Source organism: Pezoporus occidentalis, unplaced genomic scaffold, assembly GCF_034315485.1.
Source record: "Pezoporus occidentalis ecotype Australia unplaced genomic scaffold, CSIRO_AGI_Poc_V1 ctg81, whole genome shotgun sequence".
Classification (NCBI taxonomy): Eukaryota; Metazoa; Chordata; class Aves; order Psittaciformes; family Psittacidae; genus Pezoporus; species Pezoporus occidentalis.
The window spans coordinates 1,641,166-1,663,826 of NW_026916170.1; the positions used below are offsets into that span (position 1 = coordinate 1,641,166).

Here is a 22,661-nt window from a genome sequence, read left to right on the forward strand (position 1 = left end):
GTGGGCACGTCAGCTCAGTGTATTTAATTCTCACTACTTTTTCCCAAGAGCAAGTGTGTGTACATCTTGTAAACCTATTAGCACACTCTCTAGACATTACAGTATATTTGAAAGTCAAATGGATACTAATTATTCAATATGGTTGTCACTCAGACATCTTCGGCATATCTTTTAGTGACGTGCTGCACAGACAATCCAAATTTGGACAATTCCAGAGGTCCATTTCTAACATATCAGAAATTAACAACACAAAAGTACCACTCTATGATTCAGAATACTTCTCTGACAAATAATATAGGCGATCACAAATAATAATATTAAAAAAAAAATTCCAAATGAAATCTCACTTCTGGAAAGCAGCCTTTGCATGTAAATTTATATACGTTCAAAATCTATGTTGAAGATGAAGTTGAATGATTTTGATTCCTTTTTTTCAGTTGTAGATTGGATAGCTGTGATATTCAAAATTCTGTGATGACAGTCAATATTTTTTTCATTTTTCCTTTTATCCATTCTATTTCAGTCATTGAAGCACTGTTAGAGCATGCATTCTACTTTTTTTTTCATCTACTCTACCAGATTATGTTTTAGAGTTTTTCCATGTATAACTAGGTCTTAAGATACAGCAGTTAGCAAGTTGTACTGGAGTTAGAGTTCTGAAATCAAGTGTTTTTATGAATCCTACAAGAATATTCCTAATAGTTTACAGCTAATATAAATTGTAGAGAAGTATTTGTTTTTCTTTGTATACACATGATGCATATGTGCATGTATATTAGAAAAGGGTAGTAGTTTATAAGCCATAACAATTCTGCTGGATCTTCATCCCTTTTTCTCAGTTTTCTGCTTGTTCTTTTTGAGCAAAAAGCTAACAGGAAGAAGCTGTGAATTCGTATACTTTAGGGCCATCTGGAAATGAAAGATTTAAGTAATTTAAGAATTAAGGACCTAACTTGTTCTGTGATGAGTGACAGACTGCATTGGAAATGGAACACTTCTAAAAAGTAGTAGATCCATAAACCGGGCTCCAAGGCTTTGCAGGGGAAAGGGATTTAGTAATGAGTATAATTTTTAGTAAATGAGAAATTTCTTTCTTTTTTTTTATTTTACATGTTTAAGAGAATATACTCTTTGAAGGGAAAAAAAAGCTTATATAGAAGGGAGATAAAAACATATATGAATTACGTTTCTTAAGCATTTAAAGGAAGAAATATTCATGAAATTAGAGATGTCAAAAGTAACTTGTCTGTTTGCATGTTAGAATTGTTTCACTAATGTAGATATAGTAGTAACACATCCTACTTTTTTATGTCTTCTAGAAAGACTCAGGTTTTACAAGTTTCTACATTTTTTTCCCTTATTCCATTTTCAACACCTTTTTTGGTTTTGATAATTTACCTCTGAGTGATCTGGATTTCTCTTTTCAGATTAGGAACATTTTGAAAATATGAGATCTGTGTTTTAAGGTGTGTCATACATGTGAATTAGCTGGAATTTATAAGACTTTGGGGATTATGGAAACAATTGTTAACCCGGTGTTAACACAGCACAGCATTTGCCCAACACAGGGAAAGCCAAATATATCTGTTTTTATAGTCAGCTGTTGTGAATTGTAGTAGCTTCACTGATATAGGGGGTGTAATGGTCTAAAAAGTTAAAATTATCTATTTTATGACAGAATGTTAGGATAATTCATTAGAATGTTGGGATACTGTTAGGATAGTTAAAAAAATGTTCAGAAGGATCATATTTGTACATCATATTAAAGGCTAATTTAGAATTTATTGTGAAAAAGTAAATAGAATTGCCATTATGGCATATCCACATCTTGTTTCAAGTACCGAATCATACTTGAAATATCAATTTGATTTGCAAGTGCAGGAAAACAAATTCAGAGCCCCACCTGTTGCTCTACTGCAGTAGTCTTTGATTATTAGATTAACAGCAGTGAACAGAAAAGCAAACAAAATTACCTAAGGAGTTTTCAGTGCAGCAAGCATCTAGAGCAAAATTGCAGGAAAAAAGACCTGTTTGTGAAGCACAATGTCATATTGGTTGTACCTTGCTCTCTCACCCCTTTTAAAGCTGTGCTTTACAGCTCAAACCTGAGCTGAATCCTTAAGTAATGTAAAAGTACACGCTAAGAAAGAAGGACCTAGTACTCTACAATGCAGGGGAGTCGCCAGCAATGTGATGCTTTTAGGTGTTTTTGAGATCAGTTAAATGCACATGAAAGAATGTCTTATGTCACATATATGTAATCTCTCTGGGTACTGAGTAAATTGAAAAGACTGTGATTCATAATATAGTAAAAAAAAATTACTATATTTGAGTAAGTGAATCTCTGATCTCTTGAAACTGAAGTTCCCTGTGTTAGAACTGTGTAAAAGATAGTGGCAATACATTTTTGAAGGTGCTGTTTACTGAAGTGGTTCAGGAGTTAAGCCGTTATTGTCAAATTTCTCTCCTGCCTACTAGCTGATTGTTATTCCATTTTCAAGGTCACGGTAAAGGTAGACAGCTAGGATTCTTCTCAAAGAGTTTTGGCAGGAGATAAATAGCTGCCTGTGATCTTTTATAAGATATTAATAGGTAAGACACTTCTCCACCTGACAGCGAACTGTCAGTCAGATCCTGTCAATTTGAGTTGCAAAGAAGAGAATGATGAAGTGCCCTTCCATATCAATCCTTGATTAGATGGCTCTTCATGAAAGTTAGATCTTTGTGTCAGTTCCATTTTAAAAAAGAAAAGAAAACCAACAGCAACAAAACCCACAAAACCCCCACAAACCAAACCTGAATTATTATCTCTTGAAAATAACATTTACAATAGAGGCTTTAGAGACTCGTAGCAATGCAGGTATACATTTACAGTAATATGATATCTCTGTGATCACAGAACAAGGCAGTTGCATGGAAAGTAAATTGTGACTATGCCATTTTAAGTATAAAGTAAATTTTTGTGGTGTTTTACTCCAAACTTTGTATATTACTCTCAATTCAGTGAACTGTGCTTAAGGAAAAAATCAAAGATAATCCCATGCAGTAAAAAGTTGTAAACTGAGAATCAGCTGCCTTGGAGAAATGTTCTTTAGTGAAAGGTCAGTGTTACATTAATGTACATATTAAATATTAAACTTACTTATATTTCTTTTTACTTGAAGGGCTGATATTTCCAGTCTTCTTAATTGATTCAGAAGTCTCATTTATTGTTACAATAATGTAACATGTATGACCTCTCAAATATTAACACAACTTCATAGAAAGTGTATGTTTTATGAAAAATATTGCCATTTTGCTTTTTTTCTTTTTTGAATCTGTACTGTATAATAGTGAGACAATACAGGATATGTGCACAAATATTTGAAGGGAATTAATTTTGTTTCCATTTTCCACATGAAATTTGTTTATTCTGTCATTTACATATTTTTTTTTTTAAAGGGAAAATTTATATGAAAAAAAGTCCCAGTCAGAAACATCAAGTGAGTAATATGGATCAAATTTTCTGATTTTGTGCTTATGTACTGCTGTGTACGTAAGTAAAACAGAAAGCTTTTACCATGAAGCTTGTATAAAACCACGGAAAGAGGAAAAATGGATCATAAATATACTAAACTATATCTGCTTATTTTCCTGAAGAATAAACTGTTGACATCAGATTAATACCTTTTATTAAAAGACTTTGTTTTCAGGTTCTAAAGGTTAGAATTTTTTTTCTTTCCTTTTAAAGAAACAGTTTGTGTGTGCATGTCTGTATTGTTCCTTCCCTCTTTAAAGGGTGGATGAATCAACTCCATGTGGAAATATATAGTCTCCCTTCGATGTTGATGTGAATCACAGGTATTAGCCACCACAGACTGGCGAGAGAAAATATGGTAAATAAACCCAAAAGTACTCTGTAATTTACTATGTGCTTTAACGTGAGATACAGAAAAGTTTTCTGGGAAGTGCTTTTGTGATTCAACTGATATTTACAATATGCATAATGCACTACAAATGCTGTTAGAGCGTATAGCAGTAAATTTGGCTAGTGCCGCACAATTTTAAGCAAAGTTCTATAAATAATGCATAAGTAAAAGTTCCTACTTGAGCTGTGCTTTCGCAGCCTGCTGGAATTGATCATAAATATCATGTTGACAGATCACATGAAGAACAACACTTACAGAGTTTATTTACTGTACTGTTTTCTTTTGTATCAGTTCAGGATATAGACTGAAGATAATGGAGACTGTGAGAGGAAAAATCTTTGTATCAGTATGTACTTTGAGATTACATATTCTTTGGTGCAACATACTTACAGTGTTACGTACTGTTATTCATTTGAAAATACACAGAGAGAGCATTAAATGACAAGAGATTTAGTCACATACCTTAGTCCAGGATAAAGGAGGAGGAAAAGTACTAGTATTCTTGGTTTAACATAGTTATGATGTTATGGTATGTTTGACCCTGGTCGTCATACAGTCTAGTTATCAACTTCCAACTAGTTATGACTTTGTGAGGAAGGTAATTGTGTTTCTTGTATATATGCATGTATAGTTTGGAAGGTATGTTTTTAAACAGGAATTATGTTTGGGCTTTTAAGTATGTACTTGTGAAATGAAGAAAGGTGCTTGCAGCCAGAAACTGGCTTTAAACAACTCTTTCAATATATATAGCAAACAGCAATTAGTTCAGTTTTGTCATTTATTATTGCTTTCATTTCAGTGTTCAGCGTGTGTGCCTGTGTGTGTGTGTGTGTGTGTGTGTGTGTATGTGTGTGTTCAGGGTTACCTTGTAATCAGTCACAGTATTACTTTTCATCCTCTATTTTGTTGTTGTTGTTATTGTTTTGTTGGTGTGGTAGAAATTTTATTATAAAATATACTAAGTGTTTGGGCTTTGTTTTGTTTCTTTTTCTTTTCTGTTTTTCAGGAACACTGATGCACGGTTTCTTCTTGTCTTGTCTTATCTTCATGTCCATACTGCTCTATATGCTTCAAAAAATTTCAAAGGAAAGAGCAAGCATGGTTTATACGGGGATGCAGTGGAAGAAATGGACTGGAGTGTAGGTATGTTACATGTCCTTCTAATAGCAGTGGAGGGAATTCGTGGAAGACTTATATTCACCAAATACAGGCTTCTGTGGTTTGGATGACTACAGTATATATGAGATACTTGTCTTTTATACTTAGAGGAAAGAAACAGTTGTTTAAAAGGCACAATAATTTGACCTCTTGTAATATCTACTTTATGGCAAAATTTATTGTGTCCTACAAATGTCTGCTCTGTTCTTTGACTATGAATGTAGTAGCCTGTATAGTATAGTCTCAGCAGAGATACGGACACCATAAATGCAGACATTTGAAGCAGAATCGTTAAATCATAGAATCATAGAATGGTTAGGGTTGCAAGTCCAACTCCATGAGCTTCTGGGTGCTATTTGACTTCTGCATGTTGTCTTCATAAAACAATATACTAATTTGAAAAGTGACCACATTATATTGATACTAAAACATTTTCAAATACAGTGACTACAACATGCAGTGTTGCTAAAAGTAATTTGCTAATTATTTTAATGAGTTTTGTGAATTAGTGAAATCACTCAGGTGTGGTCCACTTCTGTTCATGAAGAACAGTCAACACCAGGCAATTTGCCCTTCAGAGCCTTCCATTCTCTTTGAGGCTGGAGAGCAGTTGTTCATTACATCTTTCAACAGGCTTTCTGTACAACAGTTCATATTTGAAAATAGATAGATTGGAGCATAGCAGCATTAGGAGCTAAAGATGACCTTGCATTCCTCCTTCCCATATACCTCAAGTCAATTCGTTCTCAGTACAGCTCAGTGCAAATTGGCTTTCTCCAAGAACATATTGCTTCCTTATTAAATTGCTATAAACAGATACTTAGTTTTGTTGCATACATATTTTTAAACTATGCAAGCATGTGCACTTAAACATCATGTAAATTTCTTTGCACATTTTGCATCAAGAATTCTAGTTGCAGAAGCTAAGGGACAAAAGGCAGCATAGCACATTTACTGATTTGTAATGTATTTAGTGCGCTGTTTGGAAAATGGGGAAAACCCTTGTGATACAGGAGGAAGGGTTTTCATGTGGCAGATAACAGAAAAAATCCCTCTTTTTCTGAATTAGGTTTTGTAAAGAGAGAGTGGCGTTCATTCCAGTTGTATCACAACTTGAATCATTATCACTTTCTTAGTGGCCACCAGCATTTGGTCAATCAAATGCTCATATTAGGTAAAAGTATGCATGTGTTGTCATTTGTTTGCATCTGCATTGTAGTAAGCTACTGAGCATTAGCTGGTCTTACAGTCTGTGATTGATTTTACTATTTGTTTTTCTGTTCTATGGTATTTAGCTTATTCCAACCTAATTGGTCATTTGCTGCTGCCATTATGTTTTTCTCCCTCCTCCAGGAGAGTGGCTCCGGGGCTTAAACAGCAAGTTGGAAACTAGGGCAGCTGAAATGCTGCTGGTTTTGGCTATTTAATGATGCAGAGGTGGTAACAGATTTTAAAACACTGCTCTCTTCCAGAATGACCACAGGCTCTTAGGAGATGTGTCAAATGAACCAGTTTTTGTAAGACAGAAGCATATTATTAAAAAAGCTTGGGATAAATCAGAGATACAAATTTAATGGTGCTAACAGGAATTTTAAACAAACTCAGAGGAGATAAATGAGTTTCCTCTTGTACTGTCCTTTACAATTCATTACAGGAGCATCAGGGGCAATAGAGCTAGCTTAATCAGGAAACAGATCCTCAGCTGTATACAGGCATCAAGTCTTGTTTCAGTTGGGGGTCTGGTTATGTCAGTTGGTTTTGCTTAAGTCTTGTCAGATTCCTCTGTTGACACATGGCATACTTGCTCCAGGAGGTAGAAAATGTATTTAGTTCCGTTCTTACTCTCTCCTCCAATATTAGAATGGTGAAAAACGTTATGGCTGGCATTTCCAAAGGAGTCTGAAGGAATAATATAACTTCTTTTCTTTTTTAATTTTTTTTTTTTTTTCATTTGAAGGGGAGTGCTTATTTTCATTAACCTCCACTGAAAATTCCAGTGCATCAGCTTTATCAGACAAAGTAGATTTATTCACACTATTGCTGATGTCAGTAGCCAGTACTTTCTTGAAATGCCTCTGAAGATGTAACAGTAGAAAAGTTAAACAAAATTTTCTGGAAAAGCTAAAACAGATAAAACTATAAGCTTTCCACAAAGGGAGGTTTTATTATCCACTAGACAGAAATTATTATTTATGCATAGATGAATGTAACTTGCAAAAGCAATAAGAACAAAGCAGCCCAGATGTAACAACATGATGCAAAACCTTATAATAAAAGACAACGCAAGCATAAGAAATAAAAATAAGTGTATGGAAAACTGTGTTATAGCACAATATCATAAATGTTTGGAAGGAAAAGAAACAAAAGCTTTTACTCAGTTCTGAAAGAGGCTTAAAATATGTTATCCAATGGTTAGAAAATGTAGAATCCCTTGTGGATGACTAAACCAAAAAAAGGTAGAAGTTACAAGTAGAAGTTAATACTGTCAGGTACCAGTGATGAAAAAGTTGTATCAAGATTGGACCATGAAATGCAAATGAAACATTGTTCCTGATTTGAGAGGTCTTCTAGAATCAGAAAAAGTACTTTAGTTGCCATTTGCAAGAGAAGAAGCAACAGTCTTTCTATTAAGACAGAGAGGTCCACAATGAATGAGAATTCTAAATAAAAACCAATTCTATTTTCATTTGTTTATTTATTGGGAATCAGTTACCAATTATTCAATTATAAGACAATCCCCATTCTAGGAAGGGAAAAACCTATAAGATGCATGAATAAAATACGGCTTTGAATATTTCATATTTGTGACTTATTGAACCAATACTGAAGGGTATGATTACAGTCCATATCAAAAATGAGGAATACAAAGTCTCTGGGTAAGCTTTGGGACCATATATGTGTACTGTGTTTGCATACTAATGTTTATATAACAGAATTTAATGTTTAAAGCATTTACAGTTATAGGGTCACTGCACGTGACATGCCTTAGAGAGTTATTCTCTGGCTAATAACATTAATTTTCTTTCAATGCAGGCTGAGCACCTTATTAATTCTATTAATAATAATTCATATGAGAGCAGATAAAATAATCCTACAGTCCAAAAATGGGAAAAGAAATGATGAATGTATGAATGAATTCAATATTACAATTTTCTTCCTTCCTTTCCTTCTTTCCTTCCTTCATTCCTTCATTCCTAATTGAGTATAGGAAGAGAAATGAATATGTTCAGAAATAGTTTTTGATGTGGATAGCATTACACTAATATAAAAAATATCACTACAAAGAGTTCTGGAGCCCCCTGTAGACTTACACACAAGCTGTGTGAAGACACACTCAACGTCACTTTTGCAAATGGTTGCTTATTGTTCTGCTAACAATAGAAAAACTACATATCGCTTCTTAGTCCTTCATAGAACAATCACAACTGAATGGCTTAAGTGTAAAAAAGTCTCACAAATGGTAGTCTGGCATATCCTTGTCTGGATATCTTTATTATCTAGATGCCTTACAACCTTCAAAATCTTAACTGTCTCTCTGCAATGATCTTCTGACCTGTCTTAAGATCAAGTTATGCCAAGAAAATATTACCATCATCTGATGTTAATAAATTAGAAGAGAACGAGCAAAAATAAATCCCAATGCATCTTGATTGTAACTGGTGTTTGAAATATTTTGAAAAGTTTGGTAGGGTTTTATACAAAGAGAGTAGTTCCGTATCTCCACAATAGAAGATGTATATGGAGCTCGTGAACAGTGTCCAGCAAAGGGTCGCAAAGATGATTAAGGGACTGAAGCATCTCTTCTATGAGGAAAAGCTGAGACAGCTGGGACTAGAGATCTGTTCATCCCAGAGAAGAGAAACCTGGGGTAGGATCTTATTAATGTGTATGAATGCTTGAAGGGAGGATGCAAAGAATATGGGGCCAGGCTCTTCTCGTTGATGCCAAACTGAAACACAGGAGGTTCCCTGAACATCAGGAAAACCTTTTTTACTCTGAGAGTGACCAGTCACTAGCACAGGTTGCCCAGAGAGGTGGTGGTGTCTCCCTTCTTGGAGATATTCAGAAGCCATCTGGGCATGGTCCTGGGCTTCAAGTGGCCCTGCTTGAGCAGGTTGTGTTGGAAAAAGTCTTATCCAGAGTTCCCTTCCAACCTCAACCATTCTGTGATCCTGTGAGATGCTAGAGAAAAGAAAAAAGCTGTTCACTGAATTCATACTTTGAAAGAAAATCAGACATAGCTATTAGAAGTCAGTCCAGAGTAACCAAGGAAATCGTCACTGAAGCAAACAGAATCAAGATACTCTTACGATACTCTTGTCCTCTACTCCACTCTGGTGAGACCCCACAAGCAGTACTGCATCCTGCTCTGCGGTCCCCAGCAGAAGAAAGACATTCACTTGTTTGAGCAGGTACAGAGGTGGGCCACGAAAACTGTCAGAGGGATGAAACAATTCTGCTCCAGGGACACCTTATTTCTGCCTTTAAGTATAGGGAGGGGTCTTATAAGAAAGATCTACAGAGTTGTTACCAAGGTCTGTGTTGACAGGACAAGGGGCAACAGTTTTAAACAGCAAGAGAATAGTTTTGGATTAGGAAGAATTCATCTACAATGAGAGTGGTGAGATCCTGGAACAGATTGCCCAGAGAAGTTGTGGATGCCCCATCCCTGGAAGTGTCCAAGGTCAGATTGGATGGGGCTTTGAGCAGCCTGGCCTACTGACAGAGGTACTTTCCCATGGCAGGGCAGTTGGACTAGATGATCTTTAAAGGTCCCTTCCAACCCAAACCATGCAGTGATTCTGTGTTACTACAGTAGTGACATTTTGAGGATACCAGTGATACCTTAAAAAGGTTTTACTTACAAGGAAATGCAGTACCTTACTTCTTTAAACTGAAAATATTTACATAATTAAGATCTTTGGTGTCTCAATAAATTTAACCTTACCTGAGGAACATTTATGACTTTTAAAAGCATTTGTGATGGTCTACTATAGAACTGTCTGGGTTGATGTGTGTCCTATAATGAAATACAGCAAGGCAGAGCTAAAGCATACTTCACTGAAAAAGGCCAGCTAGGATAAAATCTTGTAGGACTAACTGAAAATCAGACCACTTTTCACACTGTTTTTCTTTGATTCAACTTTTATTATGCTTAGGAATTGTCTATAAACTTATTTTCACACAGTGCTTTCAAGGAGGAAGGGAAGAGCAAAAACTCTGCCAAGTCAACTCCAGACCTTCGTGGAAGCATCTAATTCACTTGTTCTATGATTAGATTACCCAGGGTTGTAAAAGAGATTGTATCAATATAAATGTGCAGAATTATGCCGTGTCTCTTAATTTGTACAGTGGCTGATTGTAAGATGATAAAAGCCAAATGCTTATATGACTATTACCTGATGAGTGCACATCTGCATAGAGTATGTGTGATGTTTATGGATTGATCATGTCCTCTGCTTTTAATTTTGATTCAACTATGGAGTGATGTGAATCAACGGTCTAAGTAGAAACCGTTCCAATTAAATTTAAACCATTTTTATCAACCCCTGTAGCTTTTTTCTGTTTAAGTAATAGATGTACCACTGCTTTCTTAATAGATGGAAAGAACGGGTTTAGAACTAAGCGAAAGCTACTTTTGGAAAATCGTAATGGAGACATAAAACTGCACTATGTCCACAAGACTCAGTAAAGTTCTTGCTCTGATGAAGGTATCATAGTCTAAGGTATTCACAAAACAAAAAGAAGGGTCTAAATCTTACAGCCAAGGTATTGTTGAGGTTCTGAAGCACATTAGAGTCACTCAATTTTTCAGGTTTTGTAAGCTTGCATAATAGTTTGTGATCTGTCTTCAATTTCTTAGTAAAAGTATTTTCTTTATCATCTTAAAATAATTATTTTAACCTTCTAAGTCTATAAGCTCTTAAACTTGACTTATTAGTCTTAAGTACAAAACAATTAAAATATACTTTTAATATTTATTTCAAGTTGTCCTGCCCATGAAATTGTATTCTTAGATGTTGGTGGTTTTGTTTGTTTGTTTGTTTGTTTTTTGTTTCATGTTCTTTCCTATACTGAGCAGTAACTATTCTCCTTCTGTGAAACAGCACAGTATTGGTGAGTTTCATCTGAAATCTGCATTTCTTCTTTTACAAATAATTGCAAGTGGCTGTTACTGTGAATTCTCATGTCTCTTGGTTTTTCACCTGATGTAGTCATTTGTAAGAGTGCAAAGTTGATACAAAATATAAACACAGCAGAATAATGCCATGTTATCAGAAATTGCAGATAAGCAGGCTCAGATTGTTTTACCCAGCTGTTCTGAATGTGACATAAACTTAGCTGAGCCAGGTGTTGTCATAGAAAATATTCAGTCAGCATCTCTGAGGAAGAAGGTATTCATCCAATACAGGTACTCTCTGACTTGAACGGAATTTTCCCACACTTTTCTGCTTTTACTCTAAGAGGCTGTTTCTTCAGCTAAGGCAGTAGTTAAGCTCTTGAAGCACATTCAGTTTTTAGGTCAGATTTGAGAAAATCATCAGTAAGGGTGCATATTGAGGATATTTGTGATTCTGCCTTTTATGATGTGGATGCTTTCAAGCTACCATTTCCACTAAGACCCAAACTCACTAAGCAGCAATGACTTTCAGTCACTACTGAACAGGGCTGAATTTAAGAGGTAACTAAGTGATGAAAGACTCCCATTTCCACGATGATAAGCCTCCTGAGCTACCTAAACCTGCTTAAGTACAGTTCCCTTTTTCTTTATTACATCTTTGTATACAGCAAAGCTCCTCTTAGAACATTAGGTATAATATTGCGAAGCACATCTTAAGCATCCATTCTCATAGCATTTTTTTTAATCAATCAAGTTTAAATAATGACTTAGTAACGTGCAGTCCAGGATGGAAAACTTCAGTGTAATGCAGTTTGTGATAGTAGTACTGCGTTGTTCAAAATTTTCTGCCAGCTGCTAAGCAGATTACATTTGCATCTGATATTGCAGGAGTTAAATTGTCAGAGCAGGATGTGTTAGTGCGTTGTGCATTTCACTGCACAAAAATGTAATCATATACTTCCAAAGTTTTAAAGGCAATTAGTTATGGACTTCACAAAATTGTGTCTAATACAAAAATTGTGAAATGACATCTGACATTGTGATAAAAATGTTCTAATCTTTGAAAAAATTACCTTTTTTTTTTTTTTTGGTACAAGCTAATCTCCATTACCAGGATAAAGCACAAAGCTTGTCTTAGATCTGGTAAAGATAGAAGAATCATAGAATAGTTAGGATTGGAAAGGACCTTAAGATCATCCAGTTCCAACTCCCCTGCCATGGGCAGGGATACCTTGCCCTAGACCATGTCACCCAAGGCTCTGTTCATCCTGGCCTTAACCACTGCCAAGGATGGAGCATTTACCACTTCTTTAGGCAACCCGCTCCAGTGCCTCACCACCCTCACAGTAAAGAACTTCTTCTTTATATCCAATCTAAACTTCCCCTGGTTTAAGTTTGAACCTGTTACCCCTTGTCCTGTCACTACAGTCCCTGATGAAGAGTCCCTCTCCAGCATCCCAGTGACTCTCCAAGCAAGAGGATAGGAAGTTTTGTAAGGAAATGTACTGCCAACATTTTCCCTAAAGTTTAATTTCACAAATAAATGGTGTGTTTGAAATGGGATTAAGAACACAATAAAGATTTAAACCAAAATTGACCTGCAAGTGATTTCTACATATACTTGGGCCGAGGTTGTAATGAGGAAACTGACTGGGCTAACTGTATCCAAATTATAGCTAATCTCCAAAATACAGACTAGGAAAGCAGTTTAAAGGAAGCTACTAATGACTGTGCTGGTGAAGTGCCTCTGCATAGCAAATTTTTTCACACAGATACTGTCTTTCTCTTAAGAGGAATTACATTTGCCCTGTCCGAAAGTCACCAGGAATTTAGTAAGCCAGTCACCTAGAACCAGAACAAGGGATCAGAATGACAGACTGCTCTCTTTGGCCAAAGCGTCCCTGTTGTGAACCTGAAACCTTCAGCACTGTCTTATGAACATGATTTTGCCATCCTTTTTCCTCAACACTTGGACACTGAAAGCAGTATCTGTCTAGGTATTTATAGAGCTTGTAATAATGGTTTTAATAAAGGATGCAACTGAGCTAATTAATAGGTGAGGGATGTTACTGGTAGAAGTTACATCCCTATGAAAGAAGATTAAACATGAACAGAGGAGCAGATGAACTAAAGACAAAAATAAACCTTCCCTCCCATACCCCTTCCTTGTACCTTCAGATTGTTTTGTAGTGGATTACCCAGTACCTTAGTATAACTGATGCAGTCTGTGAATTCTTACAAACACACAGAAGGCACAGTGAGAATTGTAAGGCTATGAAGTCAGGTACTCTAAGACAGGAAAAATCAGTCTTCCTATGTTTGTGTTTTATGGTACAGCTTTTAAGTATATGTGTACATGGCATTTCTTTTCCACTCATCTTTTCTGTGGCATTTCTTCACTAGACTATATAACATATTCACAAATAAGCATTTTCACAAAGTTTCTGTGAGGCAGGTGAATCCCATTAATTGGTTTCCCAGATGAGAAACTAAGACACGGAGGTGGTGTTCAGGTTTGCCTACTGAGGTAAAGCTTTGCTGCCAGTCACCCACTAATCCATCTCTGGACCTATACTAAAGTGTTAGGACTTTAATTCAGCTGGAATGGAGGTGGAGAAGAGGGGTAAGCAAGCCATTTATCTTTCCAGGTCTTGATCCATGCTGGAGTTTAGAAATGGTTAGAATGTGCACCTGGGCTCAGGATCTCCAGTTGTCTTCTGGTCTTCACCAACACGTGAAGCATTGTGATATGAACAGTTTCTGTGATGATTCAGGAAAGTCTTCCAGCCTTTTGCCATTTATTCATAGTTGCCTGCATCAGTTTTAACCGTAGAAAAAAAAAAACTAAAATTGACCATGTGCATTTCAGTTTCAATGATGATACTGAGAATCCTAGGGGTTCTTTTTAAATCATCCCTGCTGTTTCTTGGAGAGAGATATGAAACTTTTTCATGCTTCTTCTGAAAAGTATGTTAATTTTTTTGAGACCATACTATTTAAAAGAGGGGAACTAATTCTCAGTGAAAACAGTAATAATACAATAAAGTTTATGGCAATATCGATTATGTTGTAAACTGTTGTTCATTGCCAGGCTGGTTCCTATTAGTGAATCGCCATGCAGAAATTTTACTCTGCTGAATCACAAGGCTCAAATTCCATTTGGTAATAAGCTCTTATTGATGAGGTTGGTAGAATTGCCTTTTTATTGACTGTGGCTGGGTTTTTTTCAGTGGTGTGTCTGACTGCTCAAACAACTTCACTATATAATAGGCAGGCTTGTAATATTACCAAAGATCAGTATTCTTCTAGAAATCAGTTCTGTATTTTGCATTACAGAGAACATTTTATCATTTTCTATGTAATAATGAAGTATAATAATGAGATAAATAATGAAGTTTTTAAGGTTAAGGATGGAATAAGGATGCTGTGGTTAGTGAAAGGCAGACTGGTAAAGTGGTAACTTTGCACTTCTCCAGCTTTATTCCTCAATACTTGGTTGTAAAATATGGCAATTTTGTTTCAGTTTAGGGTGCTGTTTCAGAAAAACTGGTACTGAATGTTAATTACGCTGTCCTACCTGTTATTTTTATTAATGTTGCTGTCTTTTTGTCCTTTTTCCCTGTACATTATTTAGTGTACTCAGGGTATTTGTTACTATTTTGAATGTTTTCTTTTTTGTTTTCTCTTGGCTTACCTCTTTTTAAAATCATTCCCTCTCCCACCCCTGGAAGTTTCATTGTCACATTTCCTCAGAAAGAGCACATTGTACTAACCCTGAGAACACCCAGCAGATTTTAGGTTACAGTACTAAGGTCAATATCCAAAGGAGCACATGACCCCTCAGGACTGAGTTGTTTGACTGAGATGATGAGACTCTAGGATAATAAAAGCCCTATCTTAGACCAGCATGAAGTTAAATTCCACTGCTTCAGTCTATCTTGCAGCTTGCTGCTACCACAAGAAGGGAGGCAGAGTACCTTTCCCTCCATTCCCTCCTTTTTGCTAGCCAGCTTCCAGGTAAAGCACAAAGGAGGAGAAATGGAGAAGCATCTTCCTTTTTCAGCAGGTATCCTTTTAGCAAACTACTAGATGGACTCATGTCACACTTAGTTTGCCTAAAATTATGTATGATTAACTTCGCCCTTTGTGTGCTTCAGTTTACATGCTTTTAAAGTACTATTGCAATTTCTGTTATGAGGATAAATATTTTAGGCTTTTCAGGCTTTTGTATGTCAGTGGATGAGATATTCATGGCTTAGAAATAGATTCTGTGTGCACTTCTGAATCAGACTGGAATTTAAAAACAAAGCAGGCAAACAAGAAATAATACAATGTAAATGTGCTTTAAACTTAAAGAATGGTCAGCTCCTGAAAAGTAATATGAATTCTGTATTACTGCAAACCCAAAGATAACTTAATGCCAGATGTTTGAAATGAATGAATAGTTCAAGATGTCTCAGTATTTCTACCAAAGTCATGGAAGATAATGTTTTTGGCAGTATGAAAAGTATGGCCATGTGTATAGAATATGCCTAAGTGAAAGGCTTCAAAGTCCTTCTAGTCTAGAGTACAGCTGATTATTGTACTGCAAAACAGCAAAGCATACATTAAACAAGTAATACATGAATTTTTTTCTTTATTTATGATTGGAACAGATATAATTTATCTATTCAGTTCAATGTATGAAAAACTGGACATGACCTGGCAATGTGCACTTGCAGCCCAGAAAAAAACACTGTACCCTGGGCTGCATCAAGAGGAGTATGTCCTATAGGTTGAGGGAGATGATCCTGCCCCTCTACTCTGCTCTGGTGAGACCCCACCTGCAGTACTGCATCCAGCTCTGGGGGGCCCAACATAAGAGGGATGTGGACTGTTGGAATGAGTTCCAGAGTAGGACCATGAAGATGATCAGAGGGCTGGAGCACCTCCTGTATAAAGGCAGGCTAACAGAGATGGAGTTGTTTACCTTGGGGAAGAGAAGGCTTCAGGGACACTTTATTTCTGTCTTACAATATATGAAGGGGTCTTATAAGGAAGACAGAGTGATACTTGTTACTAGGGCCTGTATTGACAGGACAAGAAGCAATACTTTTAAACAGCAACAGGATAGGTTTAGATAGGACATAATGAAAAAAAAAAAAATTACAGTGTGATACTAGGAAGAAATTATTTTCTGTGAGTGTGGTGAGACTCTGGACCAGGTAATAGTGACAGATGTACCTTCCCATGTCAGGGGTTTGGACTAGATGGTCTTTGAAGATCCCTTCCAACCCAGCTTCAGGAAAGAGTGATGTAAGTTCCTTTGTGCCTTTAGGAATACACAGGAAAATGGTAGAAAATAATTGTTTTAAATAGGACACACTATGTAATAATATACACAATGAGGAAATGTATGCAAATGCTCTATCTTACTGTTGTCCTACTTATTTGATCTCAATAATGATACAGTCAGTGGCTGAGTATAGCTAGCCATGCTTTTCTAGTGCCTTTGAGAGCAAAAATCTATTTGCTGTTCTATACTTACTTTTCTCTGTATGTGATACTTAAGTACCATGGTTATAAGTTCAGAAAGAACTAACCATGTCCCTGCCTATCTATCTATATATTCCTATAAGTAAGAAACTTGCCATCTGCAGCATTCTAGTAGTTATTTTCCATCTGTGCTTAGGAAAGTTTACCTTAGCAATAACTCCTCTCTTCCCCAAATGCTATATATTTACAGTTAGATTAATTTGTTTATCTATGTCAGTATCTCGGCTGATCTGTGGTGTTGCTATGTGAATGATCCTTCCTCATCTCATATTTATCCTTCAGATTTATCTTAAAACCCACATCTTACTGTGATGCTTGTATGCAAAGCAGAGCCTTTCCAGAAATCTGTCTTGCCTTCACACAGGAAAGTTGCATAGGTCCATTTTTGTAACTCCATTTTACAAACCAAATGAGACATAGAATTCATATTGTTAAACCCCTATAAAAATAGATTAATAACAATATTAGTAATTTCACATCACATATTTCTTTATTCATGAGTAAGAATTAGGTAGAGAAAAGACAGAAAAAAAAGAAATGGCTGATGATTTCAAGGGCCCTCCATGATTTCATGCCCCTACTATGTCTTGGGGCATCAAATACATCTTGGCTTAAGGCAGAGACAAGTATTTTCAAACTAATTTAAAGTGGGTGACATGTTTCTTTTTGCAGGCCTTTGACCAGAAAAAGGCAGATTTTTTTTAATTATTTTTTATTTTGTTTTGTTTTGTTTTGTTTTGTTTTTATTGTTCTGCTACTGAATACTACTCTGAAACTTCAACAAAAGCTCTTCCTGAATAGGCTGTACTTTTACAAGCGCCCTTAGATCAATTAAGGAATCAAAGTCCCATTTCATAAGGTAGTGAACAATCTTTTCAGCTAGTCATCTATGATCAGTGAGAATGACCTGAAAAAATATTTGCCTTCCCTTCTGAAAGGATCCTCTGGAATTTAAATAAACATAGATACTGTCATATTGAACTCACACACACACATAATGGGAACAGAAAAAAAAAAAAAAAGAAAGAAGGAGAATTGAAAAAAAAACCCAAAACCCAAACAAACAGCAAAGCCTGAATCATAAAGGAAGATCTGAGACCTTCAATCTGTTTGGATTTTTTTTACTTAATTTAGAATGTCATCTAGACAAGGCAGATTGGAGTTTGTATTCATTAGCGGAAAACTCCCTTGAGAACAATTATCAGTCAAGCTTGCTTTCTTATTGGTATTAACAGTATCTGTACAGAGAATCATTCACAGGTAGCATGGTTTGAAAATGGTGACTGCATAATAACCTTCAAATGTCTTAAGCACAAAAGCCACTGAGTTGCCTCAATGCAATTAGAGAAGTAGATGAATTAGTAAGTGTGAATGGTAGTGGTCCTGTCCAGGCTAAGAAAGAGGCATCTTGTGTTTTGGGGTGACTTAATGCACAGCTACTTTTATGTAAGATTAGCTTTATACAATTCAAACCAGAAAACCAGGAAATTAAAGTAATTAAGATTTCCTGAGGACTATTAATTTGATCTTGATGAAAGTCCTCTTAACTTTATGGTATATGATTATACCAAATTTTTAAAATTTACTCCCAAAGGTTACAAGGCTTGGCTGCTGACAGACAAGAAATTCTTAGGCTCTAATGTCAATCAATTTTATCACAGTTCCAATTTTATTTAACAAAAATTATAAAAATGAAACAAACACACTTTATAATTTTCAGAAAAGTGCAGAGGATTAAAAAGTGGGGTTAAATTACTTGCCCTTTTTTAAATTCTTCATAATTCTTCATACTTTAATCTGGCAAAAACTTGGCGTTATGCATCTGGATCTAAGAGCATATGCGTATTCAGTTTAAAACTGAGTCTGACATTAACAGACGTTTAAACCTTTGAAGATATGGAGAAGGGTTTTTCACTCCATAATTATTGAATCAATCACCATCAGCTTATATTGGAATGGTCAAATAACTCAAACCTTAACTTCACCTGACAGTCTAATTAAAAAATGAACAGCATCCTTCAGTTGTCTTTACAGTTTGCCTAGGTCCTACCTAGAGAAATACCTTCCAAAATTTGAAAGAAAATATGGGATACCTCAAAGTGGGGAACTTGACAGTGTGATTTGCATTATGCATCTTAGTTGTATGTGTGAAATGGCATCTTATTCTCAGATGTGTGCAGAATGAAGATACAAATTTCCTCAAAAAGTTATCACAGCTGTCATGCAAAACGCAAATGCAATGGGCCCTTCTAAAATGCATGACCATCTCTCATATTTTAGAATTTTAAGCAGACTAAAAATTAAGGTTTGCATTAGAAATACATAGCCTTATGTTCAACAGATGTAAGGTCTAAAAGTGAATTTCAAGCAATACATTTATTAGCTAATTTAAATACTAATAAGGAGACAGCCACCGAATAGTTATACTTTTGACCTTTAATGATCTATCATTAGTGTTATAGTATTGATGTAAATATGAGAAACTTTTCCATCCTGCATTGTCTATATTGCAGCTATACTTACAAGTCTTCACAACTTTCCTAATCACATCTTAACTCTGTGCTTCATTATCCACCTGTATTTATAAATATCTAAAGTATCATTTCAACTTTAACATTTACAAGCTAAATTGAACCCTATATGAATAAGAAAAATGAGATATGTGGTACTTATCTCTAGGAAAAACTTATGCATAATTACAAGTCAAAATTCGGTTGATTTATTCATAGCTGCTAAGCAGTGCATACCTAATCTGCTGTGCACTATGCTGAAAATTTATCCTGAGGTCTGAAAGACACATTATACTTATAAGACCGTAGAAACAGTCACAAGTCAATTACAAGTTTACAATTAGATGGCAATCCAAAGCCAAACAGAAAGTAAATTCACAAGGATAGCTTAGCTAACCTCACACAAAAGTTGCTCTGCTTTTTTTAAAAAGACTGCCCTTCTCCAAGCACTGATTTTACTTGCCTCACCCTGAGTCTAGGGGAATCCAATAGAAAAATGTTTGATGTTCTCCAGACCTATCTGGACCTAACAATTGCATAATTTGCATGGCAATGGTAGGTAGGTAAATCTAGGGCAATTGTTTCACCTTATTTTATTGTGAAAAGAATTCAGATTTCTTGGGGCCAAATTCATTCATCTTAAGATAGGTGGGCTGTGTATGAAAATGCTTCTTCTACTTTACTGATCTTAAAAAATCTTTATAGTAACTATATCAGATGGAGATGGGTACACAGTTTGTAGATCCCACCTCCATGTATCTACAATGTGCATTAGTGGCGCTTGATTGTGCTAACACCAGAGTTTCAGTGTAGGATTCATCAGTCCTGCCGTGTTTTGAACTTCCAACAGGGGCAGGTCTGAACTATTCAAAGCTGGAGAGAGACTGTCAGCACATTAGCAGAGACGGGAAATCCACTTCAGACCAGCTCTACTGTGGTCCTGTAGGCCAAATGCCCATCAGCAGTGTGAGTGCCTTAGGTGCATGCCTGGAGTCCATCCTCAAGTTTTGTTTCATTTGAAAGGAATCCAGGTCGCAAAATCCAAGAGGGCTTTGCTATGCAAACAAAAATATATTAACTGCCCCTGACTGGATTTACTGGAAATATGCACTCCTGATCTGAATTAAAACACTAGTATAGATGTGCTTTTTTCAGAAGCAGGTATTACTTGTTTGGCATAATGTCCTGTTGACACCAAAGACCCCACATAGCAAGAACTGAGCACATTTGAAACTCCAATTTTGTACTTTGGAGAAGACTTCTTTGTATGGGCTGATTCCATAGAATAACTTTAAAAATAATAATAGCACAATAAGACTGATTCAAGACTTTCCACTGAATCTATACTCCACTTTCTTCCTGCAGGAATTATTGTACATTTTTTAATTAGTTATGCATTTGTTTTCTGTTCTAGTACAAGCAGTTATACTAACTAGTATTCCCCTCACCTTTGATGTTCATCTACTAATACTTCCCCTATGCAGAATCACTCATCTTCAGATAACATGCTGTAACATCAACCTATTGCTTCACCCCAGAATTTCCACTTTCCAGTAGCTGTGTTCTAGCTCTGAATGTTAAACAAGTGCATGCAGAGTTTATGTACTATTCACCATATGTGCAGCCACTTCTTGTGTTGCTGTCAATGGTTTTATTACTTTCCATCTTTACCTCAAGTGCTGAGCTCAATGACTAGGTCTGAAAGTGATAATTACTTCCTCTCTGCAGAGACAAACTGATTTGCATATTTATCAAGGGGAAACTGGATGGCTCTGAGCATACCACAGAAACATTTTCATATTTATAACCTGAAATGTAAAAAAACCCAAAAATTAAGATAGGAATGTCTTAGTCTAAGCTTGTTTTTATACGAAGGTTTTAGTCAGTGTATTTTGTAATGAGATCAGTGCATTAAAGAGTTAAGTATCTTTTTTCATCATGCAAAATCAGTGTAGAGATTAAAATGATTGTTAGCTTCTGCATGACGGTGTGGAGAAGTTGTAACATTAAGTATTTATAAGATGAAAATCTTAGCTTTTGATTCCTAAAGAGATGATGAACTGTGGAATTGCCTTCATTAAATCCTGTAGCAGGAAGAGGGTCCCAAAAGGTTTACTGTATAGTGGTTATATAGTTGAACAGCTTCAGTATCTTTTTGGGGGGGAAATATGGGCTTCCAGATACTTCTGCACATAAGGTTAATTTGTAGGAGTTTATGCATGTACTGAAAGTACTCCTGAATTGCCACTCACAGAGGTGACCCCCTTCAGCTGATTACGTTAGTTGTGATTCTGATTAATGATTCTACTCAAAGCCAAACATTAGTATTGGTAGGAAATTCTGAAAACACAAATAAAAATAATTCAAGAAAACTAAACAACAGCAACAAAACCCACAACGAACTACTGCTTCTAGGTAGAGATGTGATGGCTGATCTTCCCAGATCACTCTTTGTCCAGTAACTGTCTCAAGATTGCTGGAAGATTATGGATGAAACAGAGGGCTTTAAAAGTCTGTTGGCGTGGGGGGGGGAAATTGTATTTACAGGAATTCCCTTTATCATCAACTGCCTTGTTCTGCGACAGACCCTTAAGCCTCCTTCTGAATCCGATTCTTTCTGCAGATCTGGCAAACTACTTTAAAGCTTTCCTCAATATTTTGTCCTACACAGAGGTCTTCTGTATTCTGGGCTTTTTAATTCATAATTTTAGAAGACTGAATTATTTCAAATTAACACAAATAACATTTCAGTCCTATTGACTTCAAATGGCAGTAAAATAATTTATTAATTGAATGCATTTGCTCATGCACTTGCTTGACTAAACCTTTGGACAGTTTTCCAAATCACTAACACATTTGTAAACACAGTATTGTTTTTAACTTAATCCTAAAGTCTCTGTGAAATCTACAGAAATAATGAAAGTGGAGAGTTAAAAAAGTTAAATTGTTATAAGAAAACAGTAGAGGATGTATTTTGCCTACTTTGTAGTATTTGCTTCCAAAATTGGTGTAATATTGCATGTGAAAGGTATCTGTTCACAGAGGCCTACAATACATTCTTTGCATTTTTTCTTCTGTATTGGTTACCATTTAGAAATGCCAGTAAGTGAATGTGTCGCTTGTGTTAAGAGTGGCCACATCATTCAAATGCATTTTTATGGGGCTTATCACTTAGTAGCACACACTATATCGTTTATTTATAGTTTTCATTCTAGAAGGTGGCAGTGTTCAAGATGAAAATAGAAGTGGAAGTTCTGCTTCATTTCTGTGAGTGCATTTGTGGTTGCCATTCTCTGACAATAGTGTCATTTGAATTGTGACTATTAGTCCATCTGTACTGCAAAATGTTGTTGCTAAAATAAACTGTCATGTTAGCATTTGTTAATTGATGCTAATGTAACCAATCTTTTTTGTGTTTAAAAATCCAAA

The 22,661-nt window shown here is 35.8% G+C and overlaps 1 protein-coding gene across 3 annotated transcripts in view; it reads left to right on the forward strand.

The window, feature by feature from the left end:
- STS (steroid sulfatase) overlaps positions 1 to 22,661 on the forward strand; it is a 97,081-nt gene that overhangs the window by 34,897 nt on the left and 39,523 nt on the right. For all 3 annotated transcript variants that reach the window (XM_062603702.1, XM_062603703.1, XM_062603704.1), the window contains one exon: positions 4,915 to 5,051. In XM_062603702.1, the coding sequence (XP_062459686.1) occupies positions 4,915 to 5,051 (137 nt within the window). The remainder of the gene's footprint in view (positions 1 to 4,914; positions 5,052 to 22,661) is intronic.